The sequence below is a fragment of the Suncus etruscus genome, chromosome 8 (genome assembly GCF_024139225.1).
Source record: "Suncus etruscus isolate mSunEtr1 chromosome 8, mSunEtr1.pri.cur, whole genome shotgun sequence".
Lineage (NCBI taxonomy): Eukaryota > Metazoa > Chordata > Mammalia > Eulipotyphla > Soricidae > Suncus > Suncus etruscus.
Genome location: NC_064855.1, coordinates 47757267 through 47774979, shown reverse-complemented (window position 1 = coordinate 47774979; position 17713 = coordinate 47757267). Strand labels below are relative to the sequence as shown.

Here is a 17713-nt window from a genome sequence, read left to right as displayed (position 1 = left end):
AGGCTGAAATACTCAGTATTTTACAGTAGAATCTTCTGCAAAGAAAGGTACTGACCTCTAACAGCTTTAAAGGCACATGAGTCAAAAAAAAATTATTTTCTCATTGTGGGAAATCCAAGTGTGTTTCTGACTAAGTCACCAAAAAACTTCCCCCAGATGAACACATCACTTTGATAACTGTTCTGGAACTTTTTTTTAAAAAAAGAGGGAACATAAAGAGTCTGAATAAAGCACATCTACTGAATACAAGTTTCTACTATTATGTTTTCTTGTAGTTAAATCATCCTTACTAGCCTGAAGTGCAGTAGTGAACTAGGTTACTGAATTGTAGATGCTGAGGATTGTAAGAAAGTCCTTGCTCTGGGCCAGAGTGGTGGCCAAAGCAGTAGGGCATTTGCCTTGTACGTGCTAACCTAAGACCGCGGTTCGATTCCCTGGCATCCTATATAGTCCCCAAGCCAGGAACCATTTCTGAATGCTGAGCCAGGAGTAACCCCTGAGTGTCACCAGGTATGGCCCAAAAAATAAAAACAAAACAAAACAAAACAAAAGAAAGACCTTGCTCTTAATTTCCTTCTTTTTTGTTTGTTTGTTTTGGGACATTGCCTGGCAGTTGCTCAGGGCTTACTCCTGAATCTACACTCAAAAATTACTTTGGGAAATGCTTAGGGCACCAAATAGGATATTACGGATTGAACCCATGCTGTCCATGTGCAAAGGCAAATGCCCTACCTGCTATACTATTGCTCTACCGTCTAGCCTCATCAATTTTTCTTAAAATGGAACATTGAGGGGCTGGTGAGGTGGTGTTAGAGGTAAGGTGTCTGCCTTGCAAGCGCTAGCCAAGGGAGGACCGCGGTTCGATCCCCTCAATCCCATATGGTCCCCCCCAAGCCAGGGGCGATTTCTGAGCATGTAGCCAGGAGTAACCCCTGAGCATCAAACAGGTGTGGCCCAAACCCCCCCCCAAATGAAACATTGAACTAGATCTTAAAAAATATAGTGTTTCAATAAATTTTATGAAAATCTAAAGAAAAAATACCATACTTTCTTAAAGGGTAAAATTTATATATTAATCAATGTAAGAAGACTTTTCAAAAAGGGAACTTTTGTAGCAATACTTACCAGGGGTTCTGCCATAATGATGCGGATCTTGCGCTCAGCCTGAGTGGTGAAGTTGACAAATAAACTCTTGAGGACATATTCCCCTGGCTTGCTGTCTGGATCCACATTGATGGGTAACATGGTTGGCGGTCCTTTCTCTCGCTGTGTGCCAGAAACAGGTGGAACGGGAGGCTTGATATAACCGTTGCCAACTGGAGAAGCTGAAAAATAGATTGAGTTTCTTACTGACTGAAATTATGTCATGTTCAGATCAGTTGTATTAAACTACATATAAAAGACATTAAATTGCATCAAAGATAATGCACTTAATAGCATAACTTGGCTTTATTCTACAGGAATAGTGTCAGAATTTGATTAGTTTGATTATATTATGAATGTGTTAGACTATATTTGGTCATCTTGAAATATTAGTTGCCAAATAGCTTTGGATAAATTACGTAATAGATGAACAATGAAGGTAATAAATTCTACTAAATAGAGATGGTCAGGTAGTGTAGAAACGTTAACTAAGGAAATACTGGTATACTTTTTAAAGAAACCAACACAGTGGTTTTGTTTTCTGAGTATTTGTTGCCTATTATTACCATTCAGTATGACCACCCAAATAAAAAAATGTCCTTACAAGTTATAACAATAAAAGTGTTGTATGAAACTTCATTTCCTCTCCATCCCCCAAATATTCATTTTAATCAAAGTTTTATTTCATCTATTTTATACACCAAATGAATATTCCTTGAGCATAACTTTAATCACCATACTTTTTCACCCAGTTCTCCATGTTCTCAATGGTCATCATCAACCTCATACACAATCGTCTGTGTTGATCATCTCTAGTCATTGTCTTCTAACCTGGGGCCAACTAACCTTTGTGCTTCACTTTAATAGCTTTACTTTTAAAGTAAAGACAAAAGGTAGCCTTTTTAGAAGTTGTCAAGAAATACTCTCCATAAATCTAGCTGACTCTTTGTTTATGTTTTGGGGCCACATCCAGTGGTGTTCAAGTCTTACTCTCCTGGCTCTGAACTCAGGAGTCACTCCTGGTAGACTTGAGCAACTATATAGGTTGCTAGGGATTGGACCTGGGTCAGCTGCATGCAACGCAAAGGCCCTGACTGATGCACTATTGTACCAGCTCCAATCTAGCTAACTCCAGAAAGATGCCTTTCTTGAAAGACAGGCAGTAGCCTGTCTATGTCACAGGGTATGATTTTCACTTTTTTAGGTTAGGAAGTTTTGGGGTCATGCAAGAAAGCACCTCTCTGAGTGTGGCTGGCCACATGCAAGGCAAGTTTCACTCTCACAGTACTTTAATTCAAAATAGAAGGAACTCTATCTTGGTATGGTAAGACATGCAGACCTTGAATAGGGCAAGTATCATGGTTTCCAGTAAGTGACCTCTTTCAGAAGGCAGTAAAGTTATATAAATATTTACTCACTGAAAAAAATATAATGGATCTTTATCCCCAATGTCCACACTCACTGTACAATTTGACATACTTGTGTTTTTCTGTTTTTTTCTTTATTTGTTTGTTTGTGTCACACCCAGAAGCACCCAGGGGTTACTCCTGGCTCTACATTCAGAAATCGCTTCTGGCAGGCTCGGGGGACCATATGGGATGCAGGGATTTGAACCACCATCCTTCTGCATGCAAGGCAAATGCCTTACCTCTATGCTATCTCTCTGGCCCTAGTTTGACATGATTAATTCTAATGTTCATAGCGCTTTCCACCTAACAACTTGTAAGATGGTCATTATTAATGTCCAGCGAAAGAAATATAACATTAAATATTCTGAGGATAGTGGCACTAGAAAGAGAATAATGATATAAAGTTGAAAGGAAAACCATATAATCTTGAATGGCAGAGATAAAGGAAAAGCATAATTTCAAAAAGTGGATTTTCATCTTGACACAGCATGTCAAGAATCTGATTCAATGTCACTGATAAGAGTAGAAGAACACTAATCTCGTTGAATATGGAGTATCCTCTCTAAAACTAATAAATTGGTTTGCTCTTTCTTTGTAATTCAAGCAAACTTCTGAGAAAGCAATATCAAAGTTTGACTACAACTTATTGAATTACAAGCACGCCCTTGGTGTTGTGTCAAAGAGTCCGCCTCATATTTCCTCCCTTTCCTGCTACACCTTACTCTCTAATTATTTAAGCTGCTATATAGTCAAGCTACTTATTCAGTTACCATGAAATTTAAGAAAATTGTCTCTCAGGTTGGGGGTGTAGTACAAATGGTATACCCTATGCCTTGCATGTTTGAGGTCCAGGGTTATATCCCTGACACTGCAAAGTCCTCATCCATTCCACAGATTTCCCTGGTGGCCCTCAAAGGCATGCCTGAGTACTACCATTCAGTATAGCCACCCATATGAAAAAATGAAAAAATGTCCTTACAAGTTATAACAATAAAAGTGTTGTATGATACTTCATTTTCTCTCCATCTCCCAAAGATTCATTCTAGTCAACGTTTTATTTCATCTATTTTATACACCAAATGAATATTCCTTGAGCATAACTTTAATCACCATACTTTTCCACCCAGTTATCCATGTTCTCAATGGTCATCATCAACCTTACACACAATGGTCTATGTTGATCATCTCTAGTCATTGTCTTCTAACCTGGGGCCAAGACCTGTGTAGGCACTAGTTGAGACTTGTCTTCAGTGACACTTTTTTTCTGACCTTGTGCTGTTCTATTTTCTCTGCTGAACTAATCCTTCTGCCCTTTCAGAATAATATCTAGTCTCATCTTGATAAAACCTACCTCTACAGACCAGTCATCACTGATAAGTTTGTATTTATAAGACTTAAACATTTAATCCATGAATGATTTCCAGCATTGTATAATGGGCAATGTAACACAGATCTAGAGGCTGGGAACAAAACAAAACAAAAAAATGCCTACATGAAGGAATTTATTTTAAACTATCTTTAGTTTTCTACAGGTTCACCTATTTCAGGAATAACAATATTCAGCTTTACATACTCCATGGTTACCTGATTCAGTCCATATTATAAAACTCATTGACCTAAAAGTCATAGCTGTAGGGAAAGCATTTTAAAGAGTGACCTTTGGCAGACCTCTTCAGAATGATTTTTTAAACAAATATTCCATTTAAAAGGTTAAAGTACCAATTCACTGCTATCATAAAAATTTTATTCATTTGGATTTCAAGCTTGGCATCTTTATGAAACTGAAAGTCTGTGGGTATAGCTATAACAATCTAAGAATATACTAGCCCAGAAGAACCCAATGTCAGAGCTAAAATGATTCAAGAGGGGGTGTCCATCACTCAAGTCTCAAGCAGATCAGTGAGGCAGATAAAGATATCATGAATTATAATGGGGCAAATGTCTTTTAACTGGACATATTTCTTCATATTGGTAAACCCTCTTAATAAACCCATAGTTAATTCACAAAGAACTCCTACCCTTTGTCAGATAACTTACAAAAGAAAATCTATGTCATATTTCAGTAACACAGTTATGTAGTGGTAATATAGTTGAGAAGCAGGAAATACATGTACCTTGGTGATCAAAATTAAATCTCAAAGTGAAAATGCACTCCTAAAACAGTCATATAAATGAATGTCATCTTAATTTTAAAATTTTTATAAAGTAAGTCATCAATTCCAAACTAGTATAAATACTATCATTAGAAAAAAAATCATTATACCCAATCTCAGAATATTCTTTGCTTTAATCTATACAAACTTGTCTGTTCTAATTTATATACAACTGAGACCAACAATCTACTTTCTCAATTCACAGATGTCTGGAAACAGAATTAAAAAGGTTGGGGTATAATTCCTGTGGGGAGGAGCTAGAAGATAGTAATGTGCTTGCCTTGCATATAACCAATATGAGGTCCATCTCTGTTTGTTTGGTTTTTTTTTGGGGGGGGGCATACCCAGTGATGCTCAGGATCTCTCCTAGCTATGCGCTTAGAAATTGCTCCTAGATTGAGGGAGCATAAGGGACACTGGGGATGGAACCAAAAGGTCCATCCTCAATCAGCTGCATGCAAGGCAAATGATCTACAGCTGTGCTATCACTCGGCCCCTGGGTTCGATCTCTGACACTACATGTGGTCATCTGAGTACAGAGCCATGAGTAAGTAGTCCTAACCACTGTCAGATGTGACTCCAAACTTTAATCTAACTATTAGTCACAGGAAAATAATTATATGTATTTTTTCTCACAAATAATGATAAATTCTTTGAAAAATAAAGTTCGATAAACCACAAGCAAGATTCACAAAGAGAGAAACATAATAAACCAAATATAAATTAAAGGGTGGATGTCACTACAGATACTACATAAATTCAAAAGGTAATCAGATTATTTTGAGAATCATTATTCACAGAAAAAGAGAACCTGGAGGAAACGGTTAAATTCTTAGACTCCTCTACCCTCTCAAGGCTGAATCAAGAAGATCTGGAATACATGAATAGACCTATCAATATAGAGCAAATTGAAATGGTTATAAAAAGCTTCCCCCCAAAAAGCCCAGACCCAGATAGAGTCCCTAATAAATTATTTTAAAACTTTATTTATTTTTGTTTTGTTTTGTTTTGGGGTCACACCCAGTGGCACTCAGGGTTTAATCCTGGCTCTGTACTCAAAAATCGCTCCTGGCAGGTTCAGGGGACCATTTGGGATGCCGGGATTTGAACCACTGTCTGTCCTGGGTCAGCTGCATGCAAGGCAAATGCCCTGCTACTATGCTACCTCTCCGACCCCTTCTAAACCTCTATAGAGGACCTACTGCCAATATTTTTCGGGCTCTTTCAGGAAATTAATGAAAGAGAAACACTCTCAAACAGTTTCTATGAAAGTTACATCACCCTGATACCAAAAGCAGAGACACCATAAAAAAAGAAAATTAAAGATCAATATCCTTAATGAACACATATAAAAAGATCCTCAACAAAATATTAACAAATAGAATCCGACAATTCATCAAGGAGGTCATACACTACAACAAAGTAGGATTCACTCCAGAAATGCAAGGAAGGTTTAACATATGCAAGTCAATAAAAGGAAAAATAAAAATGATATGATCATAACATTAGACACAAAAAAACATTCCAGCACCTATTTATGATAAAAACTCTCAACAAGCAACTAGAGCAATAGCACAGTGGTAGGGCGTTTGCCTTACACATGGCCAATCCAGGACTAATCTGCCAGAGTCCCATAGGGTCCCCCGAGCCAAACAAAAAACTAAACAAATAAACAAACAAAAAGTCTCACAACAAGATGAAAATTGAAGGAACTTTCCTCAACATAGTCAAAATCATTTACCACAACCCATGATAAACATACTCAATAGGGAAAACTAAAGCCTTTCCTCTAAGATCTGGCACAAGACAAGTTTGACTCTCTCTCCACTTCTATTCAATATAGTAAAGGAATACTTGTCATAGCAATTAAGAAAGAAAAAGATATCAAGGGCATCCAGATATAAAAGGAAGCAGTCAAGCTCCCACTGTTTGTAGATAATATACTATACTTAGAATATCCTAAATACTCTAAACTCTAAAAATTTTTCTGGAAGCAATGTACAGCAGTTGGATATATGTTGATGTTCGGCAATTGAACTTGAACATGCCCATTGGATAACCCCACTGTGATGACAATTGACCCTGGACACAGCCCTGGACACACTCCCTTTCATGCTAGGTCTAAAAGGAAAAACTCAGACAGTTGCAGGGGGGCCCAGGATAGTGACCAGAGCAGTGCCTGTTGGTCCATGGGGGGCCAGAGTTAAAGCATCAGAAAGATGCTGCCTACTTTGTATTTCTTTCTCTTTCTTTCTCATACCAGGGCATCCCCTAGCCACCTATTGCTGGTAAATTCCCATCTCCCTCTCCCTCTCTCTCCGAGAACACCCGGGGTGTCTGCAGCAAGCCTCAGGATGAATAAACGGTATACTTGGTGTCTAATTCTCTCCTTTCTCTCTCATAATCCTGTATGGACAGTCTCTAGAGTACAGTAAAGTGGCAGGCTACAAAATCAATGCAAAATAATCTATGGCTTTTCTATATAAAAAAGAAAAAGAAGAAAGAGATATTAATAAAAAATACCATTCACAATTGTGCCTTAGAAAATAAAGTACCCTGGAGTCAATTTAAGAGGTGAAAGACCTATACAAAGAATAAATAAAAACAAGACTACAAAACATTGCTTCAAGAAATCAAAGAGGGCACAAGGGAATGGAAACTCATACTCTGCTCATGGATTGGGAGGATTAGCATAACTGAAATGTCAATACTTTCCAAAACTTGTATATATTTAATAGAATCTCTCTAAGAATACCCAACACATTTTTTTAAGAAGTAGACCACACATTCCTAAAATTAATAAGGAACAATAAACATCTCCAAGGGATAGCTAAAGAAATCCTTGGGGAAAGATGGAGGCATTACTTTCTCCAACTTCAAACTGTAGTATAAAGCAGTAGTCATTAAAACAGCATGGATTGGAATAAAGGCAGACTCTCAGATAAATGAAATAGATTTAAATATTTGGAACTGACCCTCAGGCATACAACAATTAATCTTTGATAAAAAGGCAATAAAGAAATAAAAAAAGGCAAGAAATATGAAGTGATGCAAGGAAAGACTCTTTAACAAATGGTATTGGGAAAACAGGTCAACTATATGCAAAAAAGTGTACTCAGACCTCTCTTTAATGCTGTGCACAAAACTCAAATCAAGATACTTAGAAATCATAAAGTATATATACCAGAAACCATAATGTATATAGAGAAAAATGTATGAGAACACTCCATAACATTGAAGCTTACGGCATCTTTGAGGATGAAATACCACAGACCAATCAAATGGAAGTAAAGATAAACAAATGGGATTGCATTAAATGAAGCCTTCTGCACCCCAAAGGAATTAGTGACTAGGATACAAAGACTACTCACAGAATGGGAGAAACTATTCACTCAATACCCATCTGATAAGGGTTTAATATCCCAAATATACAAGGCATTGGTAAAACTTAGCAAGAAAAAATATCTAACCCCATCAAAAATGGGAGAAGTAAACAGACATTTCCTTAAGAAGAAATAACAAGAGCAAAACTGGTGGTGGGAAATCTGCATTGGTGAAAGGTGTTGTACATTGACTGAAATTTTGCCAAGAATAAGTTTGTATCTATGAAGAAAAAAAGAACTGTATTATGAATAATCTTGTAATGACAGTTTTTAAATAAAGTAATGAAAACATGATGAAATGAATGTGGTATATCTTCCCAAATTAGTTTTAATTTTTTTTGGTATTCCTTAGATAAATACTCAAAAATGAGATGGTTAAACTATTAGAGTTTGTCAGTATATGCTGATGGGCATGATATGGACTTTTGTGTGTTATATAATGCTGCATCCCTGAAACTTATATGAACTTATTGAACAATATTAATTCAACTAAAAAATAAGTTGTAAAAAGAAACAGCACCATTTTATACAGCTATTAGATCTTAAAAAAAACAGTTGTAGCAAGTCATTTAATACAGGGCCAAGAATCTGACATTTTCACAAACTTGGAGGCATGGGCAACTTTATTAAGCACAATGTACAATTAATGTCCACAATGGAGACCTGTGTCCAATGAATAGATTAAAATAAATGTGATATACATACCTATAATAAGAAGTTGGGAGAAAAAGTGATATATATATTTTAAGAAGATATTCAGTTCAAAAGAAAAAAGTGAAATAAAAACATGGTGTATAAATGGTTAAGTAGTCTATATTCCTAGGAATTAAATCTATTTCTTCATAGGACTGGTCTGAATATTAATTGAAATTTAAGTTTGATCAAAACAGGCCAAAAATTAATAGGGGTAGTCATGGGTTAGCCCCAGTTCTCAGCTTTACTACTACAGGTCATTACTGTTTCAGTCTCTTCTCACCTCAAGCATCTTTTTCCTGCCTTCTGTCCTATTTAGCAATCAAGTCTACCACCCATCACTCACTCAATGTGCAGGGAAGTTTCCCCTACCAATATGGCAGGCTCTAGGCCCTAACCTCTTTGGGCTGTGCCTGATGGTGTTACCTAATCACCATCAGAGGTTGAACTCTTAGAAATTCAGATGCCATATAATTAATGACCAATTTAATTGGTTACATTAGAAACTCCTCCCACTTATGTGTCAATTATGGGATATTTAGCTTCAATCTATCTACTTAATCTAATCTTTGTTGCATCTTATCTTTCTTTTTCCAACACAAATGCTCAATTTCCCTAAAAACCATTCAAACCCATGGTTCTGGTTGCGGGTGTGGTACAAGAGAGTCCAGCAGGATATTATTTTCAGAATCTAATTATGTTTTTAACAATGAACTCTCCTAAACCTTGCTTTTCTTTTTGGTTTATCTTTGGTTTATTAGAACATGAAGTATGTTCTAATACTTATTCATTATCTTATTTTGTCTTTTTAGTTATTGTTGTTTTGGGCCACATCCAGTGACACTCAGGGGTTACTCCTGGCTCTGCACTCAGGAATCACTCTTGCTGGTGCAGAGGACCATCAAGGAGATCAAACCTGGGTTAGCTACATGCAAGGCAAGAGCCCTTCCTACTGTATTATTTATTGCTCAGATATGAATCTTCTTTTGTCCTAAATGGGTTTTGTTGATATGATTTTATTGCTTCTATTCTGAACTATATTTTTCTTTGGTTCTCTGGGCATCTCCAGAGGGATGAATTATATTAATGGTAGCCTTTTTCTTGCAGGATCCTTTCCTTTATCTATAAGAAATCTATTTTAGGCTTTTGGGATAGGTCCACTCATTTCCTCTTTATTAGATTTATTTCTGGTCACACTGATAATTTTTAACATGACTCCCTCCTCTCAAGTTTCACTGAGTAATATCTTAATTTCAAACTAAGTGCTCATAGTACAATTACTCAAGGTACTAACATTTCCAGAATGACAATCTAACTATAGCACCAATACAAACACCCCCACATTTTGTAGTTCACGTACAAATTTGTGACACTGAATAAAATGAAAATGTTATATTAAGCCTCTTCCTTTAAGTGTTCTGTAACAGAAAAGAAAGTAGCAATACATACTTTAAGAAAACAACTGGTTGGGCTGGGGAGATAGCACAGTGGTAGGGTGTTTGCCTTGCATGCAGAAGGACTGTGGTTCGAATCCCGGCATCCCATACGCTCCCCCCCACCCCAGCCTGCCAAGGGCAATTTCTGAGTGTAGAGCCAGGAGTAGCCCCTGAACACTGCTGGGTGTCATCCAAAAACAAAAACAAAACAAAAAAGAAAACAACTGATTTTCTCAGTCAGTTAAGAAGACCATTAAGTTAAGACCATTGCTATAATAATAGGCAGCTGTTTATTAATTCATGCATTCATTTCAATCAGCATTTCTTTAACAAGTTTCTAGGTTTCAAGTTCTGCTGAAATACTAGGGAAAAAAGCTGTGCTCAGAACAGATGTTATCTGCCCTCAATGGTATTGCATTTACTGAGGAAGATTTCAGCAGTACCATATGTGTGTATACAAATGGACACACAGACCAACAACTTCACTACATTGGATTGCAATACATTTTTTTTTTCAGCAGTCTTTGGAGGTCTAAGGCCATTCTCAGCAGAGCTCAGTCTATTATAGGTCAGTAGTGCTCAGATTCATAGCTCAGGGGATAATAAAACTGCATATGCTGATGCCTGAGGGAGCCTTGGGTGGGAGGATAGAATTCTGGGTCTTATAGATGCTAGGTATGTTCTATAGCACTTGAACTACTTGAGCTATCTCTGCAACTCTACAATATAATCTTGAAACAAGGAAAAAATTAAACAGTGGATGAAAAAAGCAATGTACTGTTCTTTATATGCCCTGAAACAATCAGATGTCAGTATCTGGAACTCAGTGGGGAGGAATGAAAGCTGTGTGCATTCTTGGTGTTTTAAAACAATACAGACTTATTTGTCTAGGGCAGGATCAACTTTTCCAAACTCTCTCTTTGGCCACCCCTATCTATTCAACTCTCATTGGAAATGAAAATTTTAACTTGCTTGTAAAGAACTTGAATAAAAAGGCCTGTTGAGCACAAATTCTCTGCCTCTCTTCTCAAAGTACGAGGCTCAGAAAAGAGGATCGTATTTGCCTGTTTTTTCACAAACTTATAAAGATGTGAGCACAGGGCCAGGTTTTCAAAATACACAATACTTTCTGTGATGTTTCCATACTAGCCTCTGATTTTGAGCACTTTTTTTTTTCAAGTATCCCATATTGTAGCTGCTCAAAGGAGCTATATCTTCCATGAATGAAGATCCATTGGAAAAAAAAATCTTACTTTCCAGAAATCAAGCAACCTTAGCTTTCAACACAGGAATGAATATATTAGATTTCATGGTTCACAGTTGAGTATGTTGTCCTTCCTGCTAAGTCTCAGTGCCTCATTTATTTTTAGGAATAGAGGGCAGAGGATAAAGCCCAACAAAAAAGAGCTGAGGGCTGGAGACATAGTATGGTTAAGGCGTTTGCCTTGCATACAGAAGGACTTTGGTTCAAATCCCTGCATCCCATGGTCCCCCGAGCCTGTGAGGAGCAATTTCTGAACATAGAGCCAGGAGTAAATCCTGAGTGCTTCCAGGTGTGACCCAAAAAAACAAAACAAAATAAACAAACAATAAAAAGAGCTGGAATATTTCCTGAGGATTATGCTTTCCCACATTTTTTTTTCCGTAAGACTTATTTTCCTGTACTGGCAGTATAGGATCATTTCATAAAACATAACAAACTAAGTATGACATAGCTATTGTGAGAACATGTCATACGGTGTATAGAAAAATAATAGTCTACTAATGCATTTATAAGGGTGCTTAAGAAATCCTTCCTTAAAAGGTATTGCAAATTTTTACAAAGACCAGAAGCCCTGAAAATCAACAAGATAAATTAGGAGTAAGAGGCAAAAAACAAAACAAAACAAAAAAACAAAAACAAAAAACCTAAAAAGAAACAAACCCCGGGCTCGGAGAGATAGCACAGCGGCGTTTGCCTTGCAAGCAGCCGATCTAGGACCAAAGGTGGTTGGTTCGAATCCCAGTGTTCCATATGGTCCCCCGTGCCTGCCAGGAGCTATTTCTGAGCAGATAGCCATGAGTGACCCCTGAGCACCGCCGGGTGTGGCCCAAAAACTAAAAAAAAAAAAAAAAAACCCAAAAACCAAAAACAAAACAAAACAAAAAAACAAACCCATCTAAGTATGTTAGGAAGAATTATTTTCCTCTGAAGAATATTAAGAAATGAAAAATGTTGGGATAAGGAAGCATGATTAGTTTGAGCAATAAAAATAATTACTTACAAAGAGATAAAAAATTTCTAAATCACTTTTTTATTTTCAAAAGGATCAGGAAAAGGCTACCAGATAAAAATACTCAAAAGTAATTTTTGCTCTAGAAGAAAAAATATATTCAGTAGCATGTTATACTCTAATTTTCATCAAATAAAAATATAAAATATTGCTCCCTTTTTTGTTGATTAAATAAATTCCTCATGTATTTTAGATTACTTAATTCTCTAAATACTGTAATTTACAAATTGTGTTCCTGAAAATTTCAATGTTCCAAATGCATTTCTTGCTTAAGTATTATTATTAGTCCTCAAAAATAATCCTGGAAGGCCAATGATCTTCTACAGAAAAGACAATGTATATTTGGAAAGGTTCAGTGACTGCCCAAGGTTGTTGGGGGATGGTTGACTCAGGATCTGAACCTGGTGTATTTGACAATGTATCTTTACTCCAGTGAAGGTTTTGGTATGCAACAAACATTGGAAGAAGCAAGAAACTATACTCCTAAAACATATACTGTTTTTGTAAAGAAAAGTTATATCAACAGCACACTCATATGTATAGAAAACCTGTTGCTTACAATGAAAATTAAATTAGTAATAAAATACCTTTTCCGTCATCCATGTGTTTAGTCCTGGTACATGCTACTTTTGCAATTAAGTAGATAGCAAAATAAAATATAAATGGGTGACTTGGAGAATAAAGCTTCCTATAAGTTAGCACAATTTCTTATTTTCTAGAAAGACTAATATAACATCCAGTCATGGACTGTACACCCAAACCCTTCTCCCCAATACCAACAGGTTTTCTGTTTACCATGTAGTGGAATGCATTTTTTCCCACTGAGAAGAAATTTGAGAGTGGCTAAGAATGTAAAAAAGAGCCAAGATTTGAGGAACTGGAATCATAGAAATAGTATAGGGATTAAGCACTTGTTTTGGTACCATGTATGGTTCTCTGAACACTGCCAGAGTGATCCCTGAACACAGAACCAAAAGTAGCCCATGAATACTGACAAATATGGCCCAAACCCCTCCCCAAATTTGAGGACCCATGAAATCTGATGCATAACATATATCAGGAAAGTCTACAGACTACTCTTTCCTAGATATATTAAGGTAATATAGAATTGGTTATTAACCTAAAAAGGAATATATGAACTTCAAGGTACAGTTCTTGATGTTTACTTCAGTTTGTCACCTCTTTGAACCACTTTTGCCTATACATAACCAGAGACTAATATCTTGAAGAGAGTAAATAGCATAGTACAGAGAAAGTTGGGCCCAAGTCACTGATCTGCTTTTTTCCCCTCTTCCCTGCCTTCCATATCTTATCTTAGAGAAATGACAGTGACATTTCAGTGATTTCCTTTATAAATGTCTGTTGTCTGCTAGGATGCAATTACATGGACTTTTTTTTTTCAAAGTAGGTACTGTCATCAGAGCCTGAACGAATGTCTGCCAAAATCTGTGAGCAAAGAAAGATGAGGTTGTACTGACATTTCAAGGTCCTTTCTCACCAAAAGAGATCAAATAACCTACTAGCAGCAGGATAATCCTGAATTTCAACTTCCTTCTCCCTAACAGAACTGACAAACTGCACTCATTTATGTCTCTGAATGACTCTACTCTTTTAAGTTCTCTCATTTTCTCCTCCTTTCTGCCTTCTTCATCCTTCTGGCTCACTTTATGCTATAGAACTTCATAAATGTGAAAGTCACTAAAAAGTTTGTGATAACTTGGACAAGGCATTGTCATTTTTTTTTAAATATCAACTTTTAAAAATGATTTACTAATTTAATAATGTGAGACAGTGGAGCTCAGAAACTATATGTCAGATTCACCTGGAAAGTTGGGGTCCCAGCCAATATAGTGGGTGTTAGGTGGGGTTAAAAATTTACATTTCTAGGGGCCAGTGAGATAGCATGGAGATAAGGCGTTTGCCTTCCATGCAGAAGGACAGTGGTTTGAATTCTGGTATTCCATATGGTCCCCCTTGCCTGCCAGGGGTGATTTCTGAGCATAGAGCCAGGAGCAACCCCTGAGCGTTTGGGTGTGACCCAAAAACAAAAACAAAAAAAAAATTACATTTCTAACAAGTCCCCAGGCTATGCCAATGTAGCTGGCAAGGGAATTATACTCTGATACATTCTTATGTAAATAACTCAAAGGCAAAGGGGTAAGATTCATTCAGTTGAAAAAATATATTTTAATTCTATTTGCCCATAAAAAATGGAAACTTCATTAATTCCAAACTTATTGTTTTAGGCAAATCATAAAGGAGACAAAATGGAGAAAATAATCTGGATTCTGCAGTGGCTCTGTGTGATTTGGGGAAGGAAAGAACACTTTCTTACTGATATGAGTCAGTCTTTATTCCAGTACTATTCTGTTTTAATTACTATTGCTTGCAATTTGACTTTGGGAAAGGTGATGCCTAACAATTTCTTTTCCCAAGGATTGCTTTAGCTACTTGTGAAAGTTTATTGTTCCATATATATTTCAGAAGTATTTAATCTATTTATTTGAAAACATCTTAGGTACCTATACAGAAAATGCATTGAATTTATAGAAGATTTATGGGAGTATTGCCATTTTCATTATATTAATCTTCCCAATCCATGAGTAGGGAATGCATTTCCATTTCCTCATGTCCTCTCCTATTTCTTGAAGTAGTGGGTTTTTTTGTTTGTTTGTTTTTTGTTTTGGGGCTACATCCTGTGACGCTCAGGGGTTACTCCTGGCTATGTCAACTTGTTCCTGGCTTGGGGGACAATATGGGACACAGGGGGATAGAACTGCAGTCTGTTCTAGGCTAGCATGGGCAAGGTATGCCTTACCCCTTGTGCCACCGCACTGGCCCTTTAAAGTAGTATTTTGTAGTTTTCTTTTATGTTTTTTTACGTCTTTAGTTAGGTTCATTCCAAGATTCTGAATTGTCTGAGGTGTGATTAAGAATGGAATTTTTTAATGGCTCTTTATCTCTTTTATTATAGGAAAGCCATGGACTTTTGCTTGTTAATTTTGTAACCCTTCTCTTTACTGTAGAGATCTATTGTCTTTAAAAGCTCTTTTGTGGAATCTTTAGGGGTTTCTAAGTATAGTATCATCCTATATCATCTGCAAATAGTGAGACCTTGAGTTCATTCCTTCCTATCTGGATGCCCTTGATATCATTTTCTTGCCTAATTGCTATGGCAAGTACTTCCAGTACTATACTGAATAAAAATGGTAATAGGGGGCAAAATTGTCTTGTGCCAGATTTTAAGGTAAAGCCTTTTAGCTTTTCCCCATTGAGTATAATGTTTGCTGTGGGTTTATGATAAATAGCTTTTACTATACTGAGGAAAGGTCCTTCAATTCCCATCTTGTTGATTTTTTTTATCACAGTGGGTGCTGGGTAAAAACGTTCTAATATCAGGTTATTATTGTAAAATTTATTGATTTATCGATGGTTTAAAAATGTTCAATCTTGGGGCCAGAGAGGTAGCATGGAGGTAGGGTGTTAGCCTTGCATGCAGATGAATGGTGGTTCAAATCCTGGCATCCCATATGGTCCCCTAGGCCTTCCAGGAGCAAGTTCTGAGTGTAGAGCCAGGAGTAACCCCTGAGCACTGCTGGGTGTGACCCAAAAACCAAAAACCAAAAAAAAAAAAAAGTTCGATTTTAGAATCAGTGACAGACGTCAGGTATAGGATGTTCAAAGTCTTCAGTTTCATCCCCAGTGGTACACAGAAATATATACAGACATACAGACATAGATGTTCCCCAATTTAAAGCTAGCAACATTTCAGGAAGAATGTTAGTTGACCACTGTATAAGATCAGTTAAATAAAAGCTCTTCAGAATCAATGTACGTAAAAAGCAATGACTTTACTGTGAAACTAATAGTGAAAATAGGATTGGGGAAGTTTGTTATAATAAAAGGAAGGTTCCACGTCTTACACAGAAGCATTGAAATACTGTCACATTACCATTTCCTAATAAAAAAAAGCAAGGTTATACTGGTGAGAAGTAATGAAACTTAAGCTGTAGAGGCCTTTGTTTTTGAGTGGGGATTCCTGAACAGTGCTCCAGAGTGAGGGAGTCCTTCAGGTTACATGGGACAAGGCCTTTTTTTTTGAGTGGGGATTCCTAAACAGTGCTCAAGACTGAGGGAGTCCTTCAGGTTACATGGGACAGAGAATGTGGTACTTTTGGGATCTTTGATATCAGAGACCATGAAAGTCGTCATCCCAGTAATGCTTGGGGGACTCTGCAGTGCTCAAGAGACACCATGCTGAGCTACTTAAGCAAACTTAATTGTATGTTACTATACAATGTTTCACTGTATCATTAAAACTCAATGATCAACAACTTATTAACTCTGTGTATCGCAGTGAATCAATTAAAAAAAAGAAGCATTTTTAGAATGATGATTCTAGGTGCCTTTTCAAAATTTCATACCTGTGACAAGATATTGGTGAGAATTCTAGTACCCAAGCATGAAAAATCAAGTGCTAAATATTTTTGGGAATGACAGAGTGGCTTTCAGACTTCCATCACTAAAACGGAAATGACTTTGGCAGAGTGGCAAAGAGGTAATTGTATCTAACCATATGTCCATGTCCATCAGGTTTTTATAACATTAGAGCTAATATTCTCTTACAAGATAAATGAGGATACAGGCAAGTGAAAGTCAACATAAAGAAACAAACCAGACAATCTAGAAATGGATTTATCTTATAAGAAAATGGCATTAGTTTTAAAGATCAAAGAAATAGATAAATAAGGGTAGAATGATAAAAGACAATTAGGAGACAGAACAACCAAATATAATAAGTGAATCTTGTTTGAATCCTAAATTGAGGAAATAAATTATTAAAAATATTGATACACATTAATCAAAGCAATATGAATATGAATTGAATATTAGGTGATATAAAAGAATGACTATTGTGGCCAAAGAGATAGCATGGAGGTCATCTGTTCATATCCTGGAGTCCCATATGGTCCCCGTGCCTGCCAGAGCAATTTCTGAGCATGGAGTCAGGAATAACCCCTGAGCACTGCCTGTTGTGACCCAAAAACCACACAAACACAAAAAAAGAATGACTATTTTGGTTTGTTTCTGGCCCACATCAGTGCTGCTCAGGATTTACTCCTGGCTCTGCACTCTGGAATTAATCCTACTGGGCTTGAGGAACTATATAGGATGCCAGGAATGGAACCCAAATCGGTGTACGCATGGTAAGCACCTACATGC

General features: G+C 36.8%; 1 protein-coding gene across 1 annotated transcript in view; it reads right to left on the bottom strand.

The window, feature by feature from the left end:
* Positions 1-17713, bottom strand: part of FRY (FRY microtubule binding protein) — a 344446-nt gene that overhangs the window by 287864 nt on the left and 38869 nt on the right. The window contains 1 exon segment of the mRNA XM_049778737.1: positions 1126-1325. Coding sequence (XP_049634694.1) covers positions 1126-1325 — 200 coding nt within the window.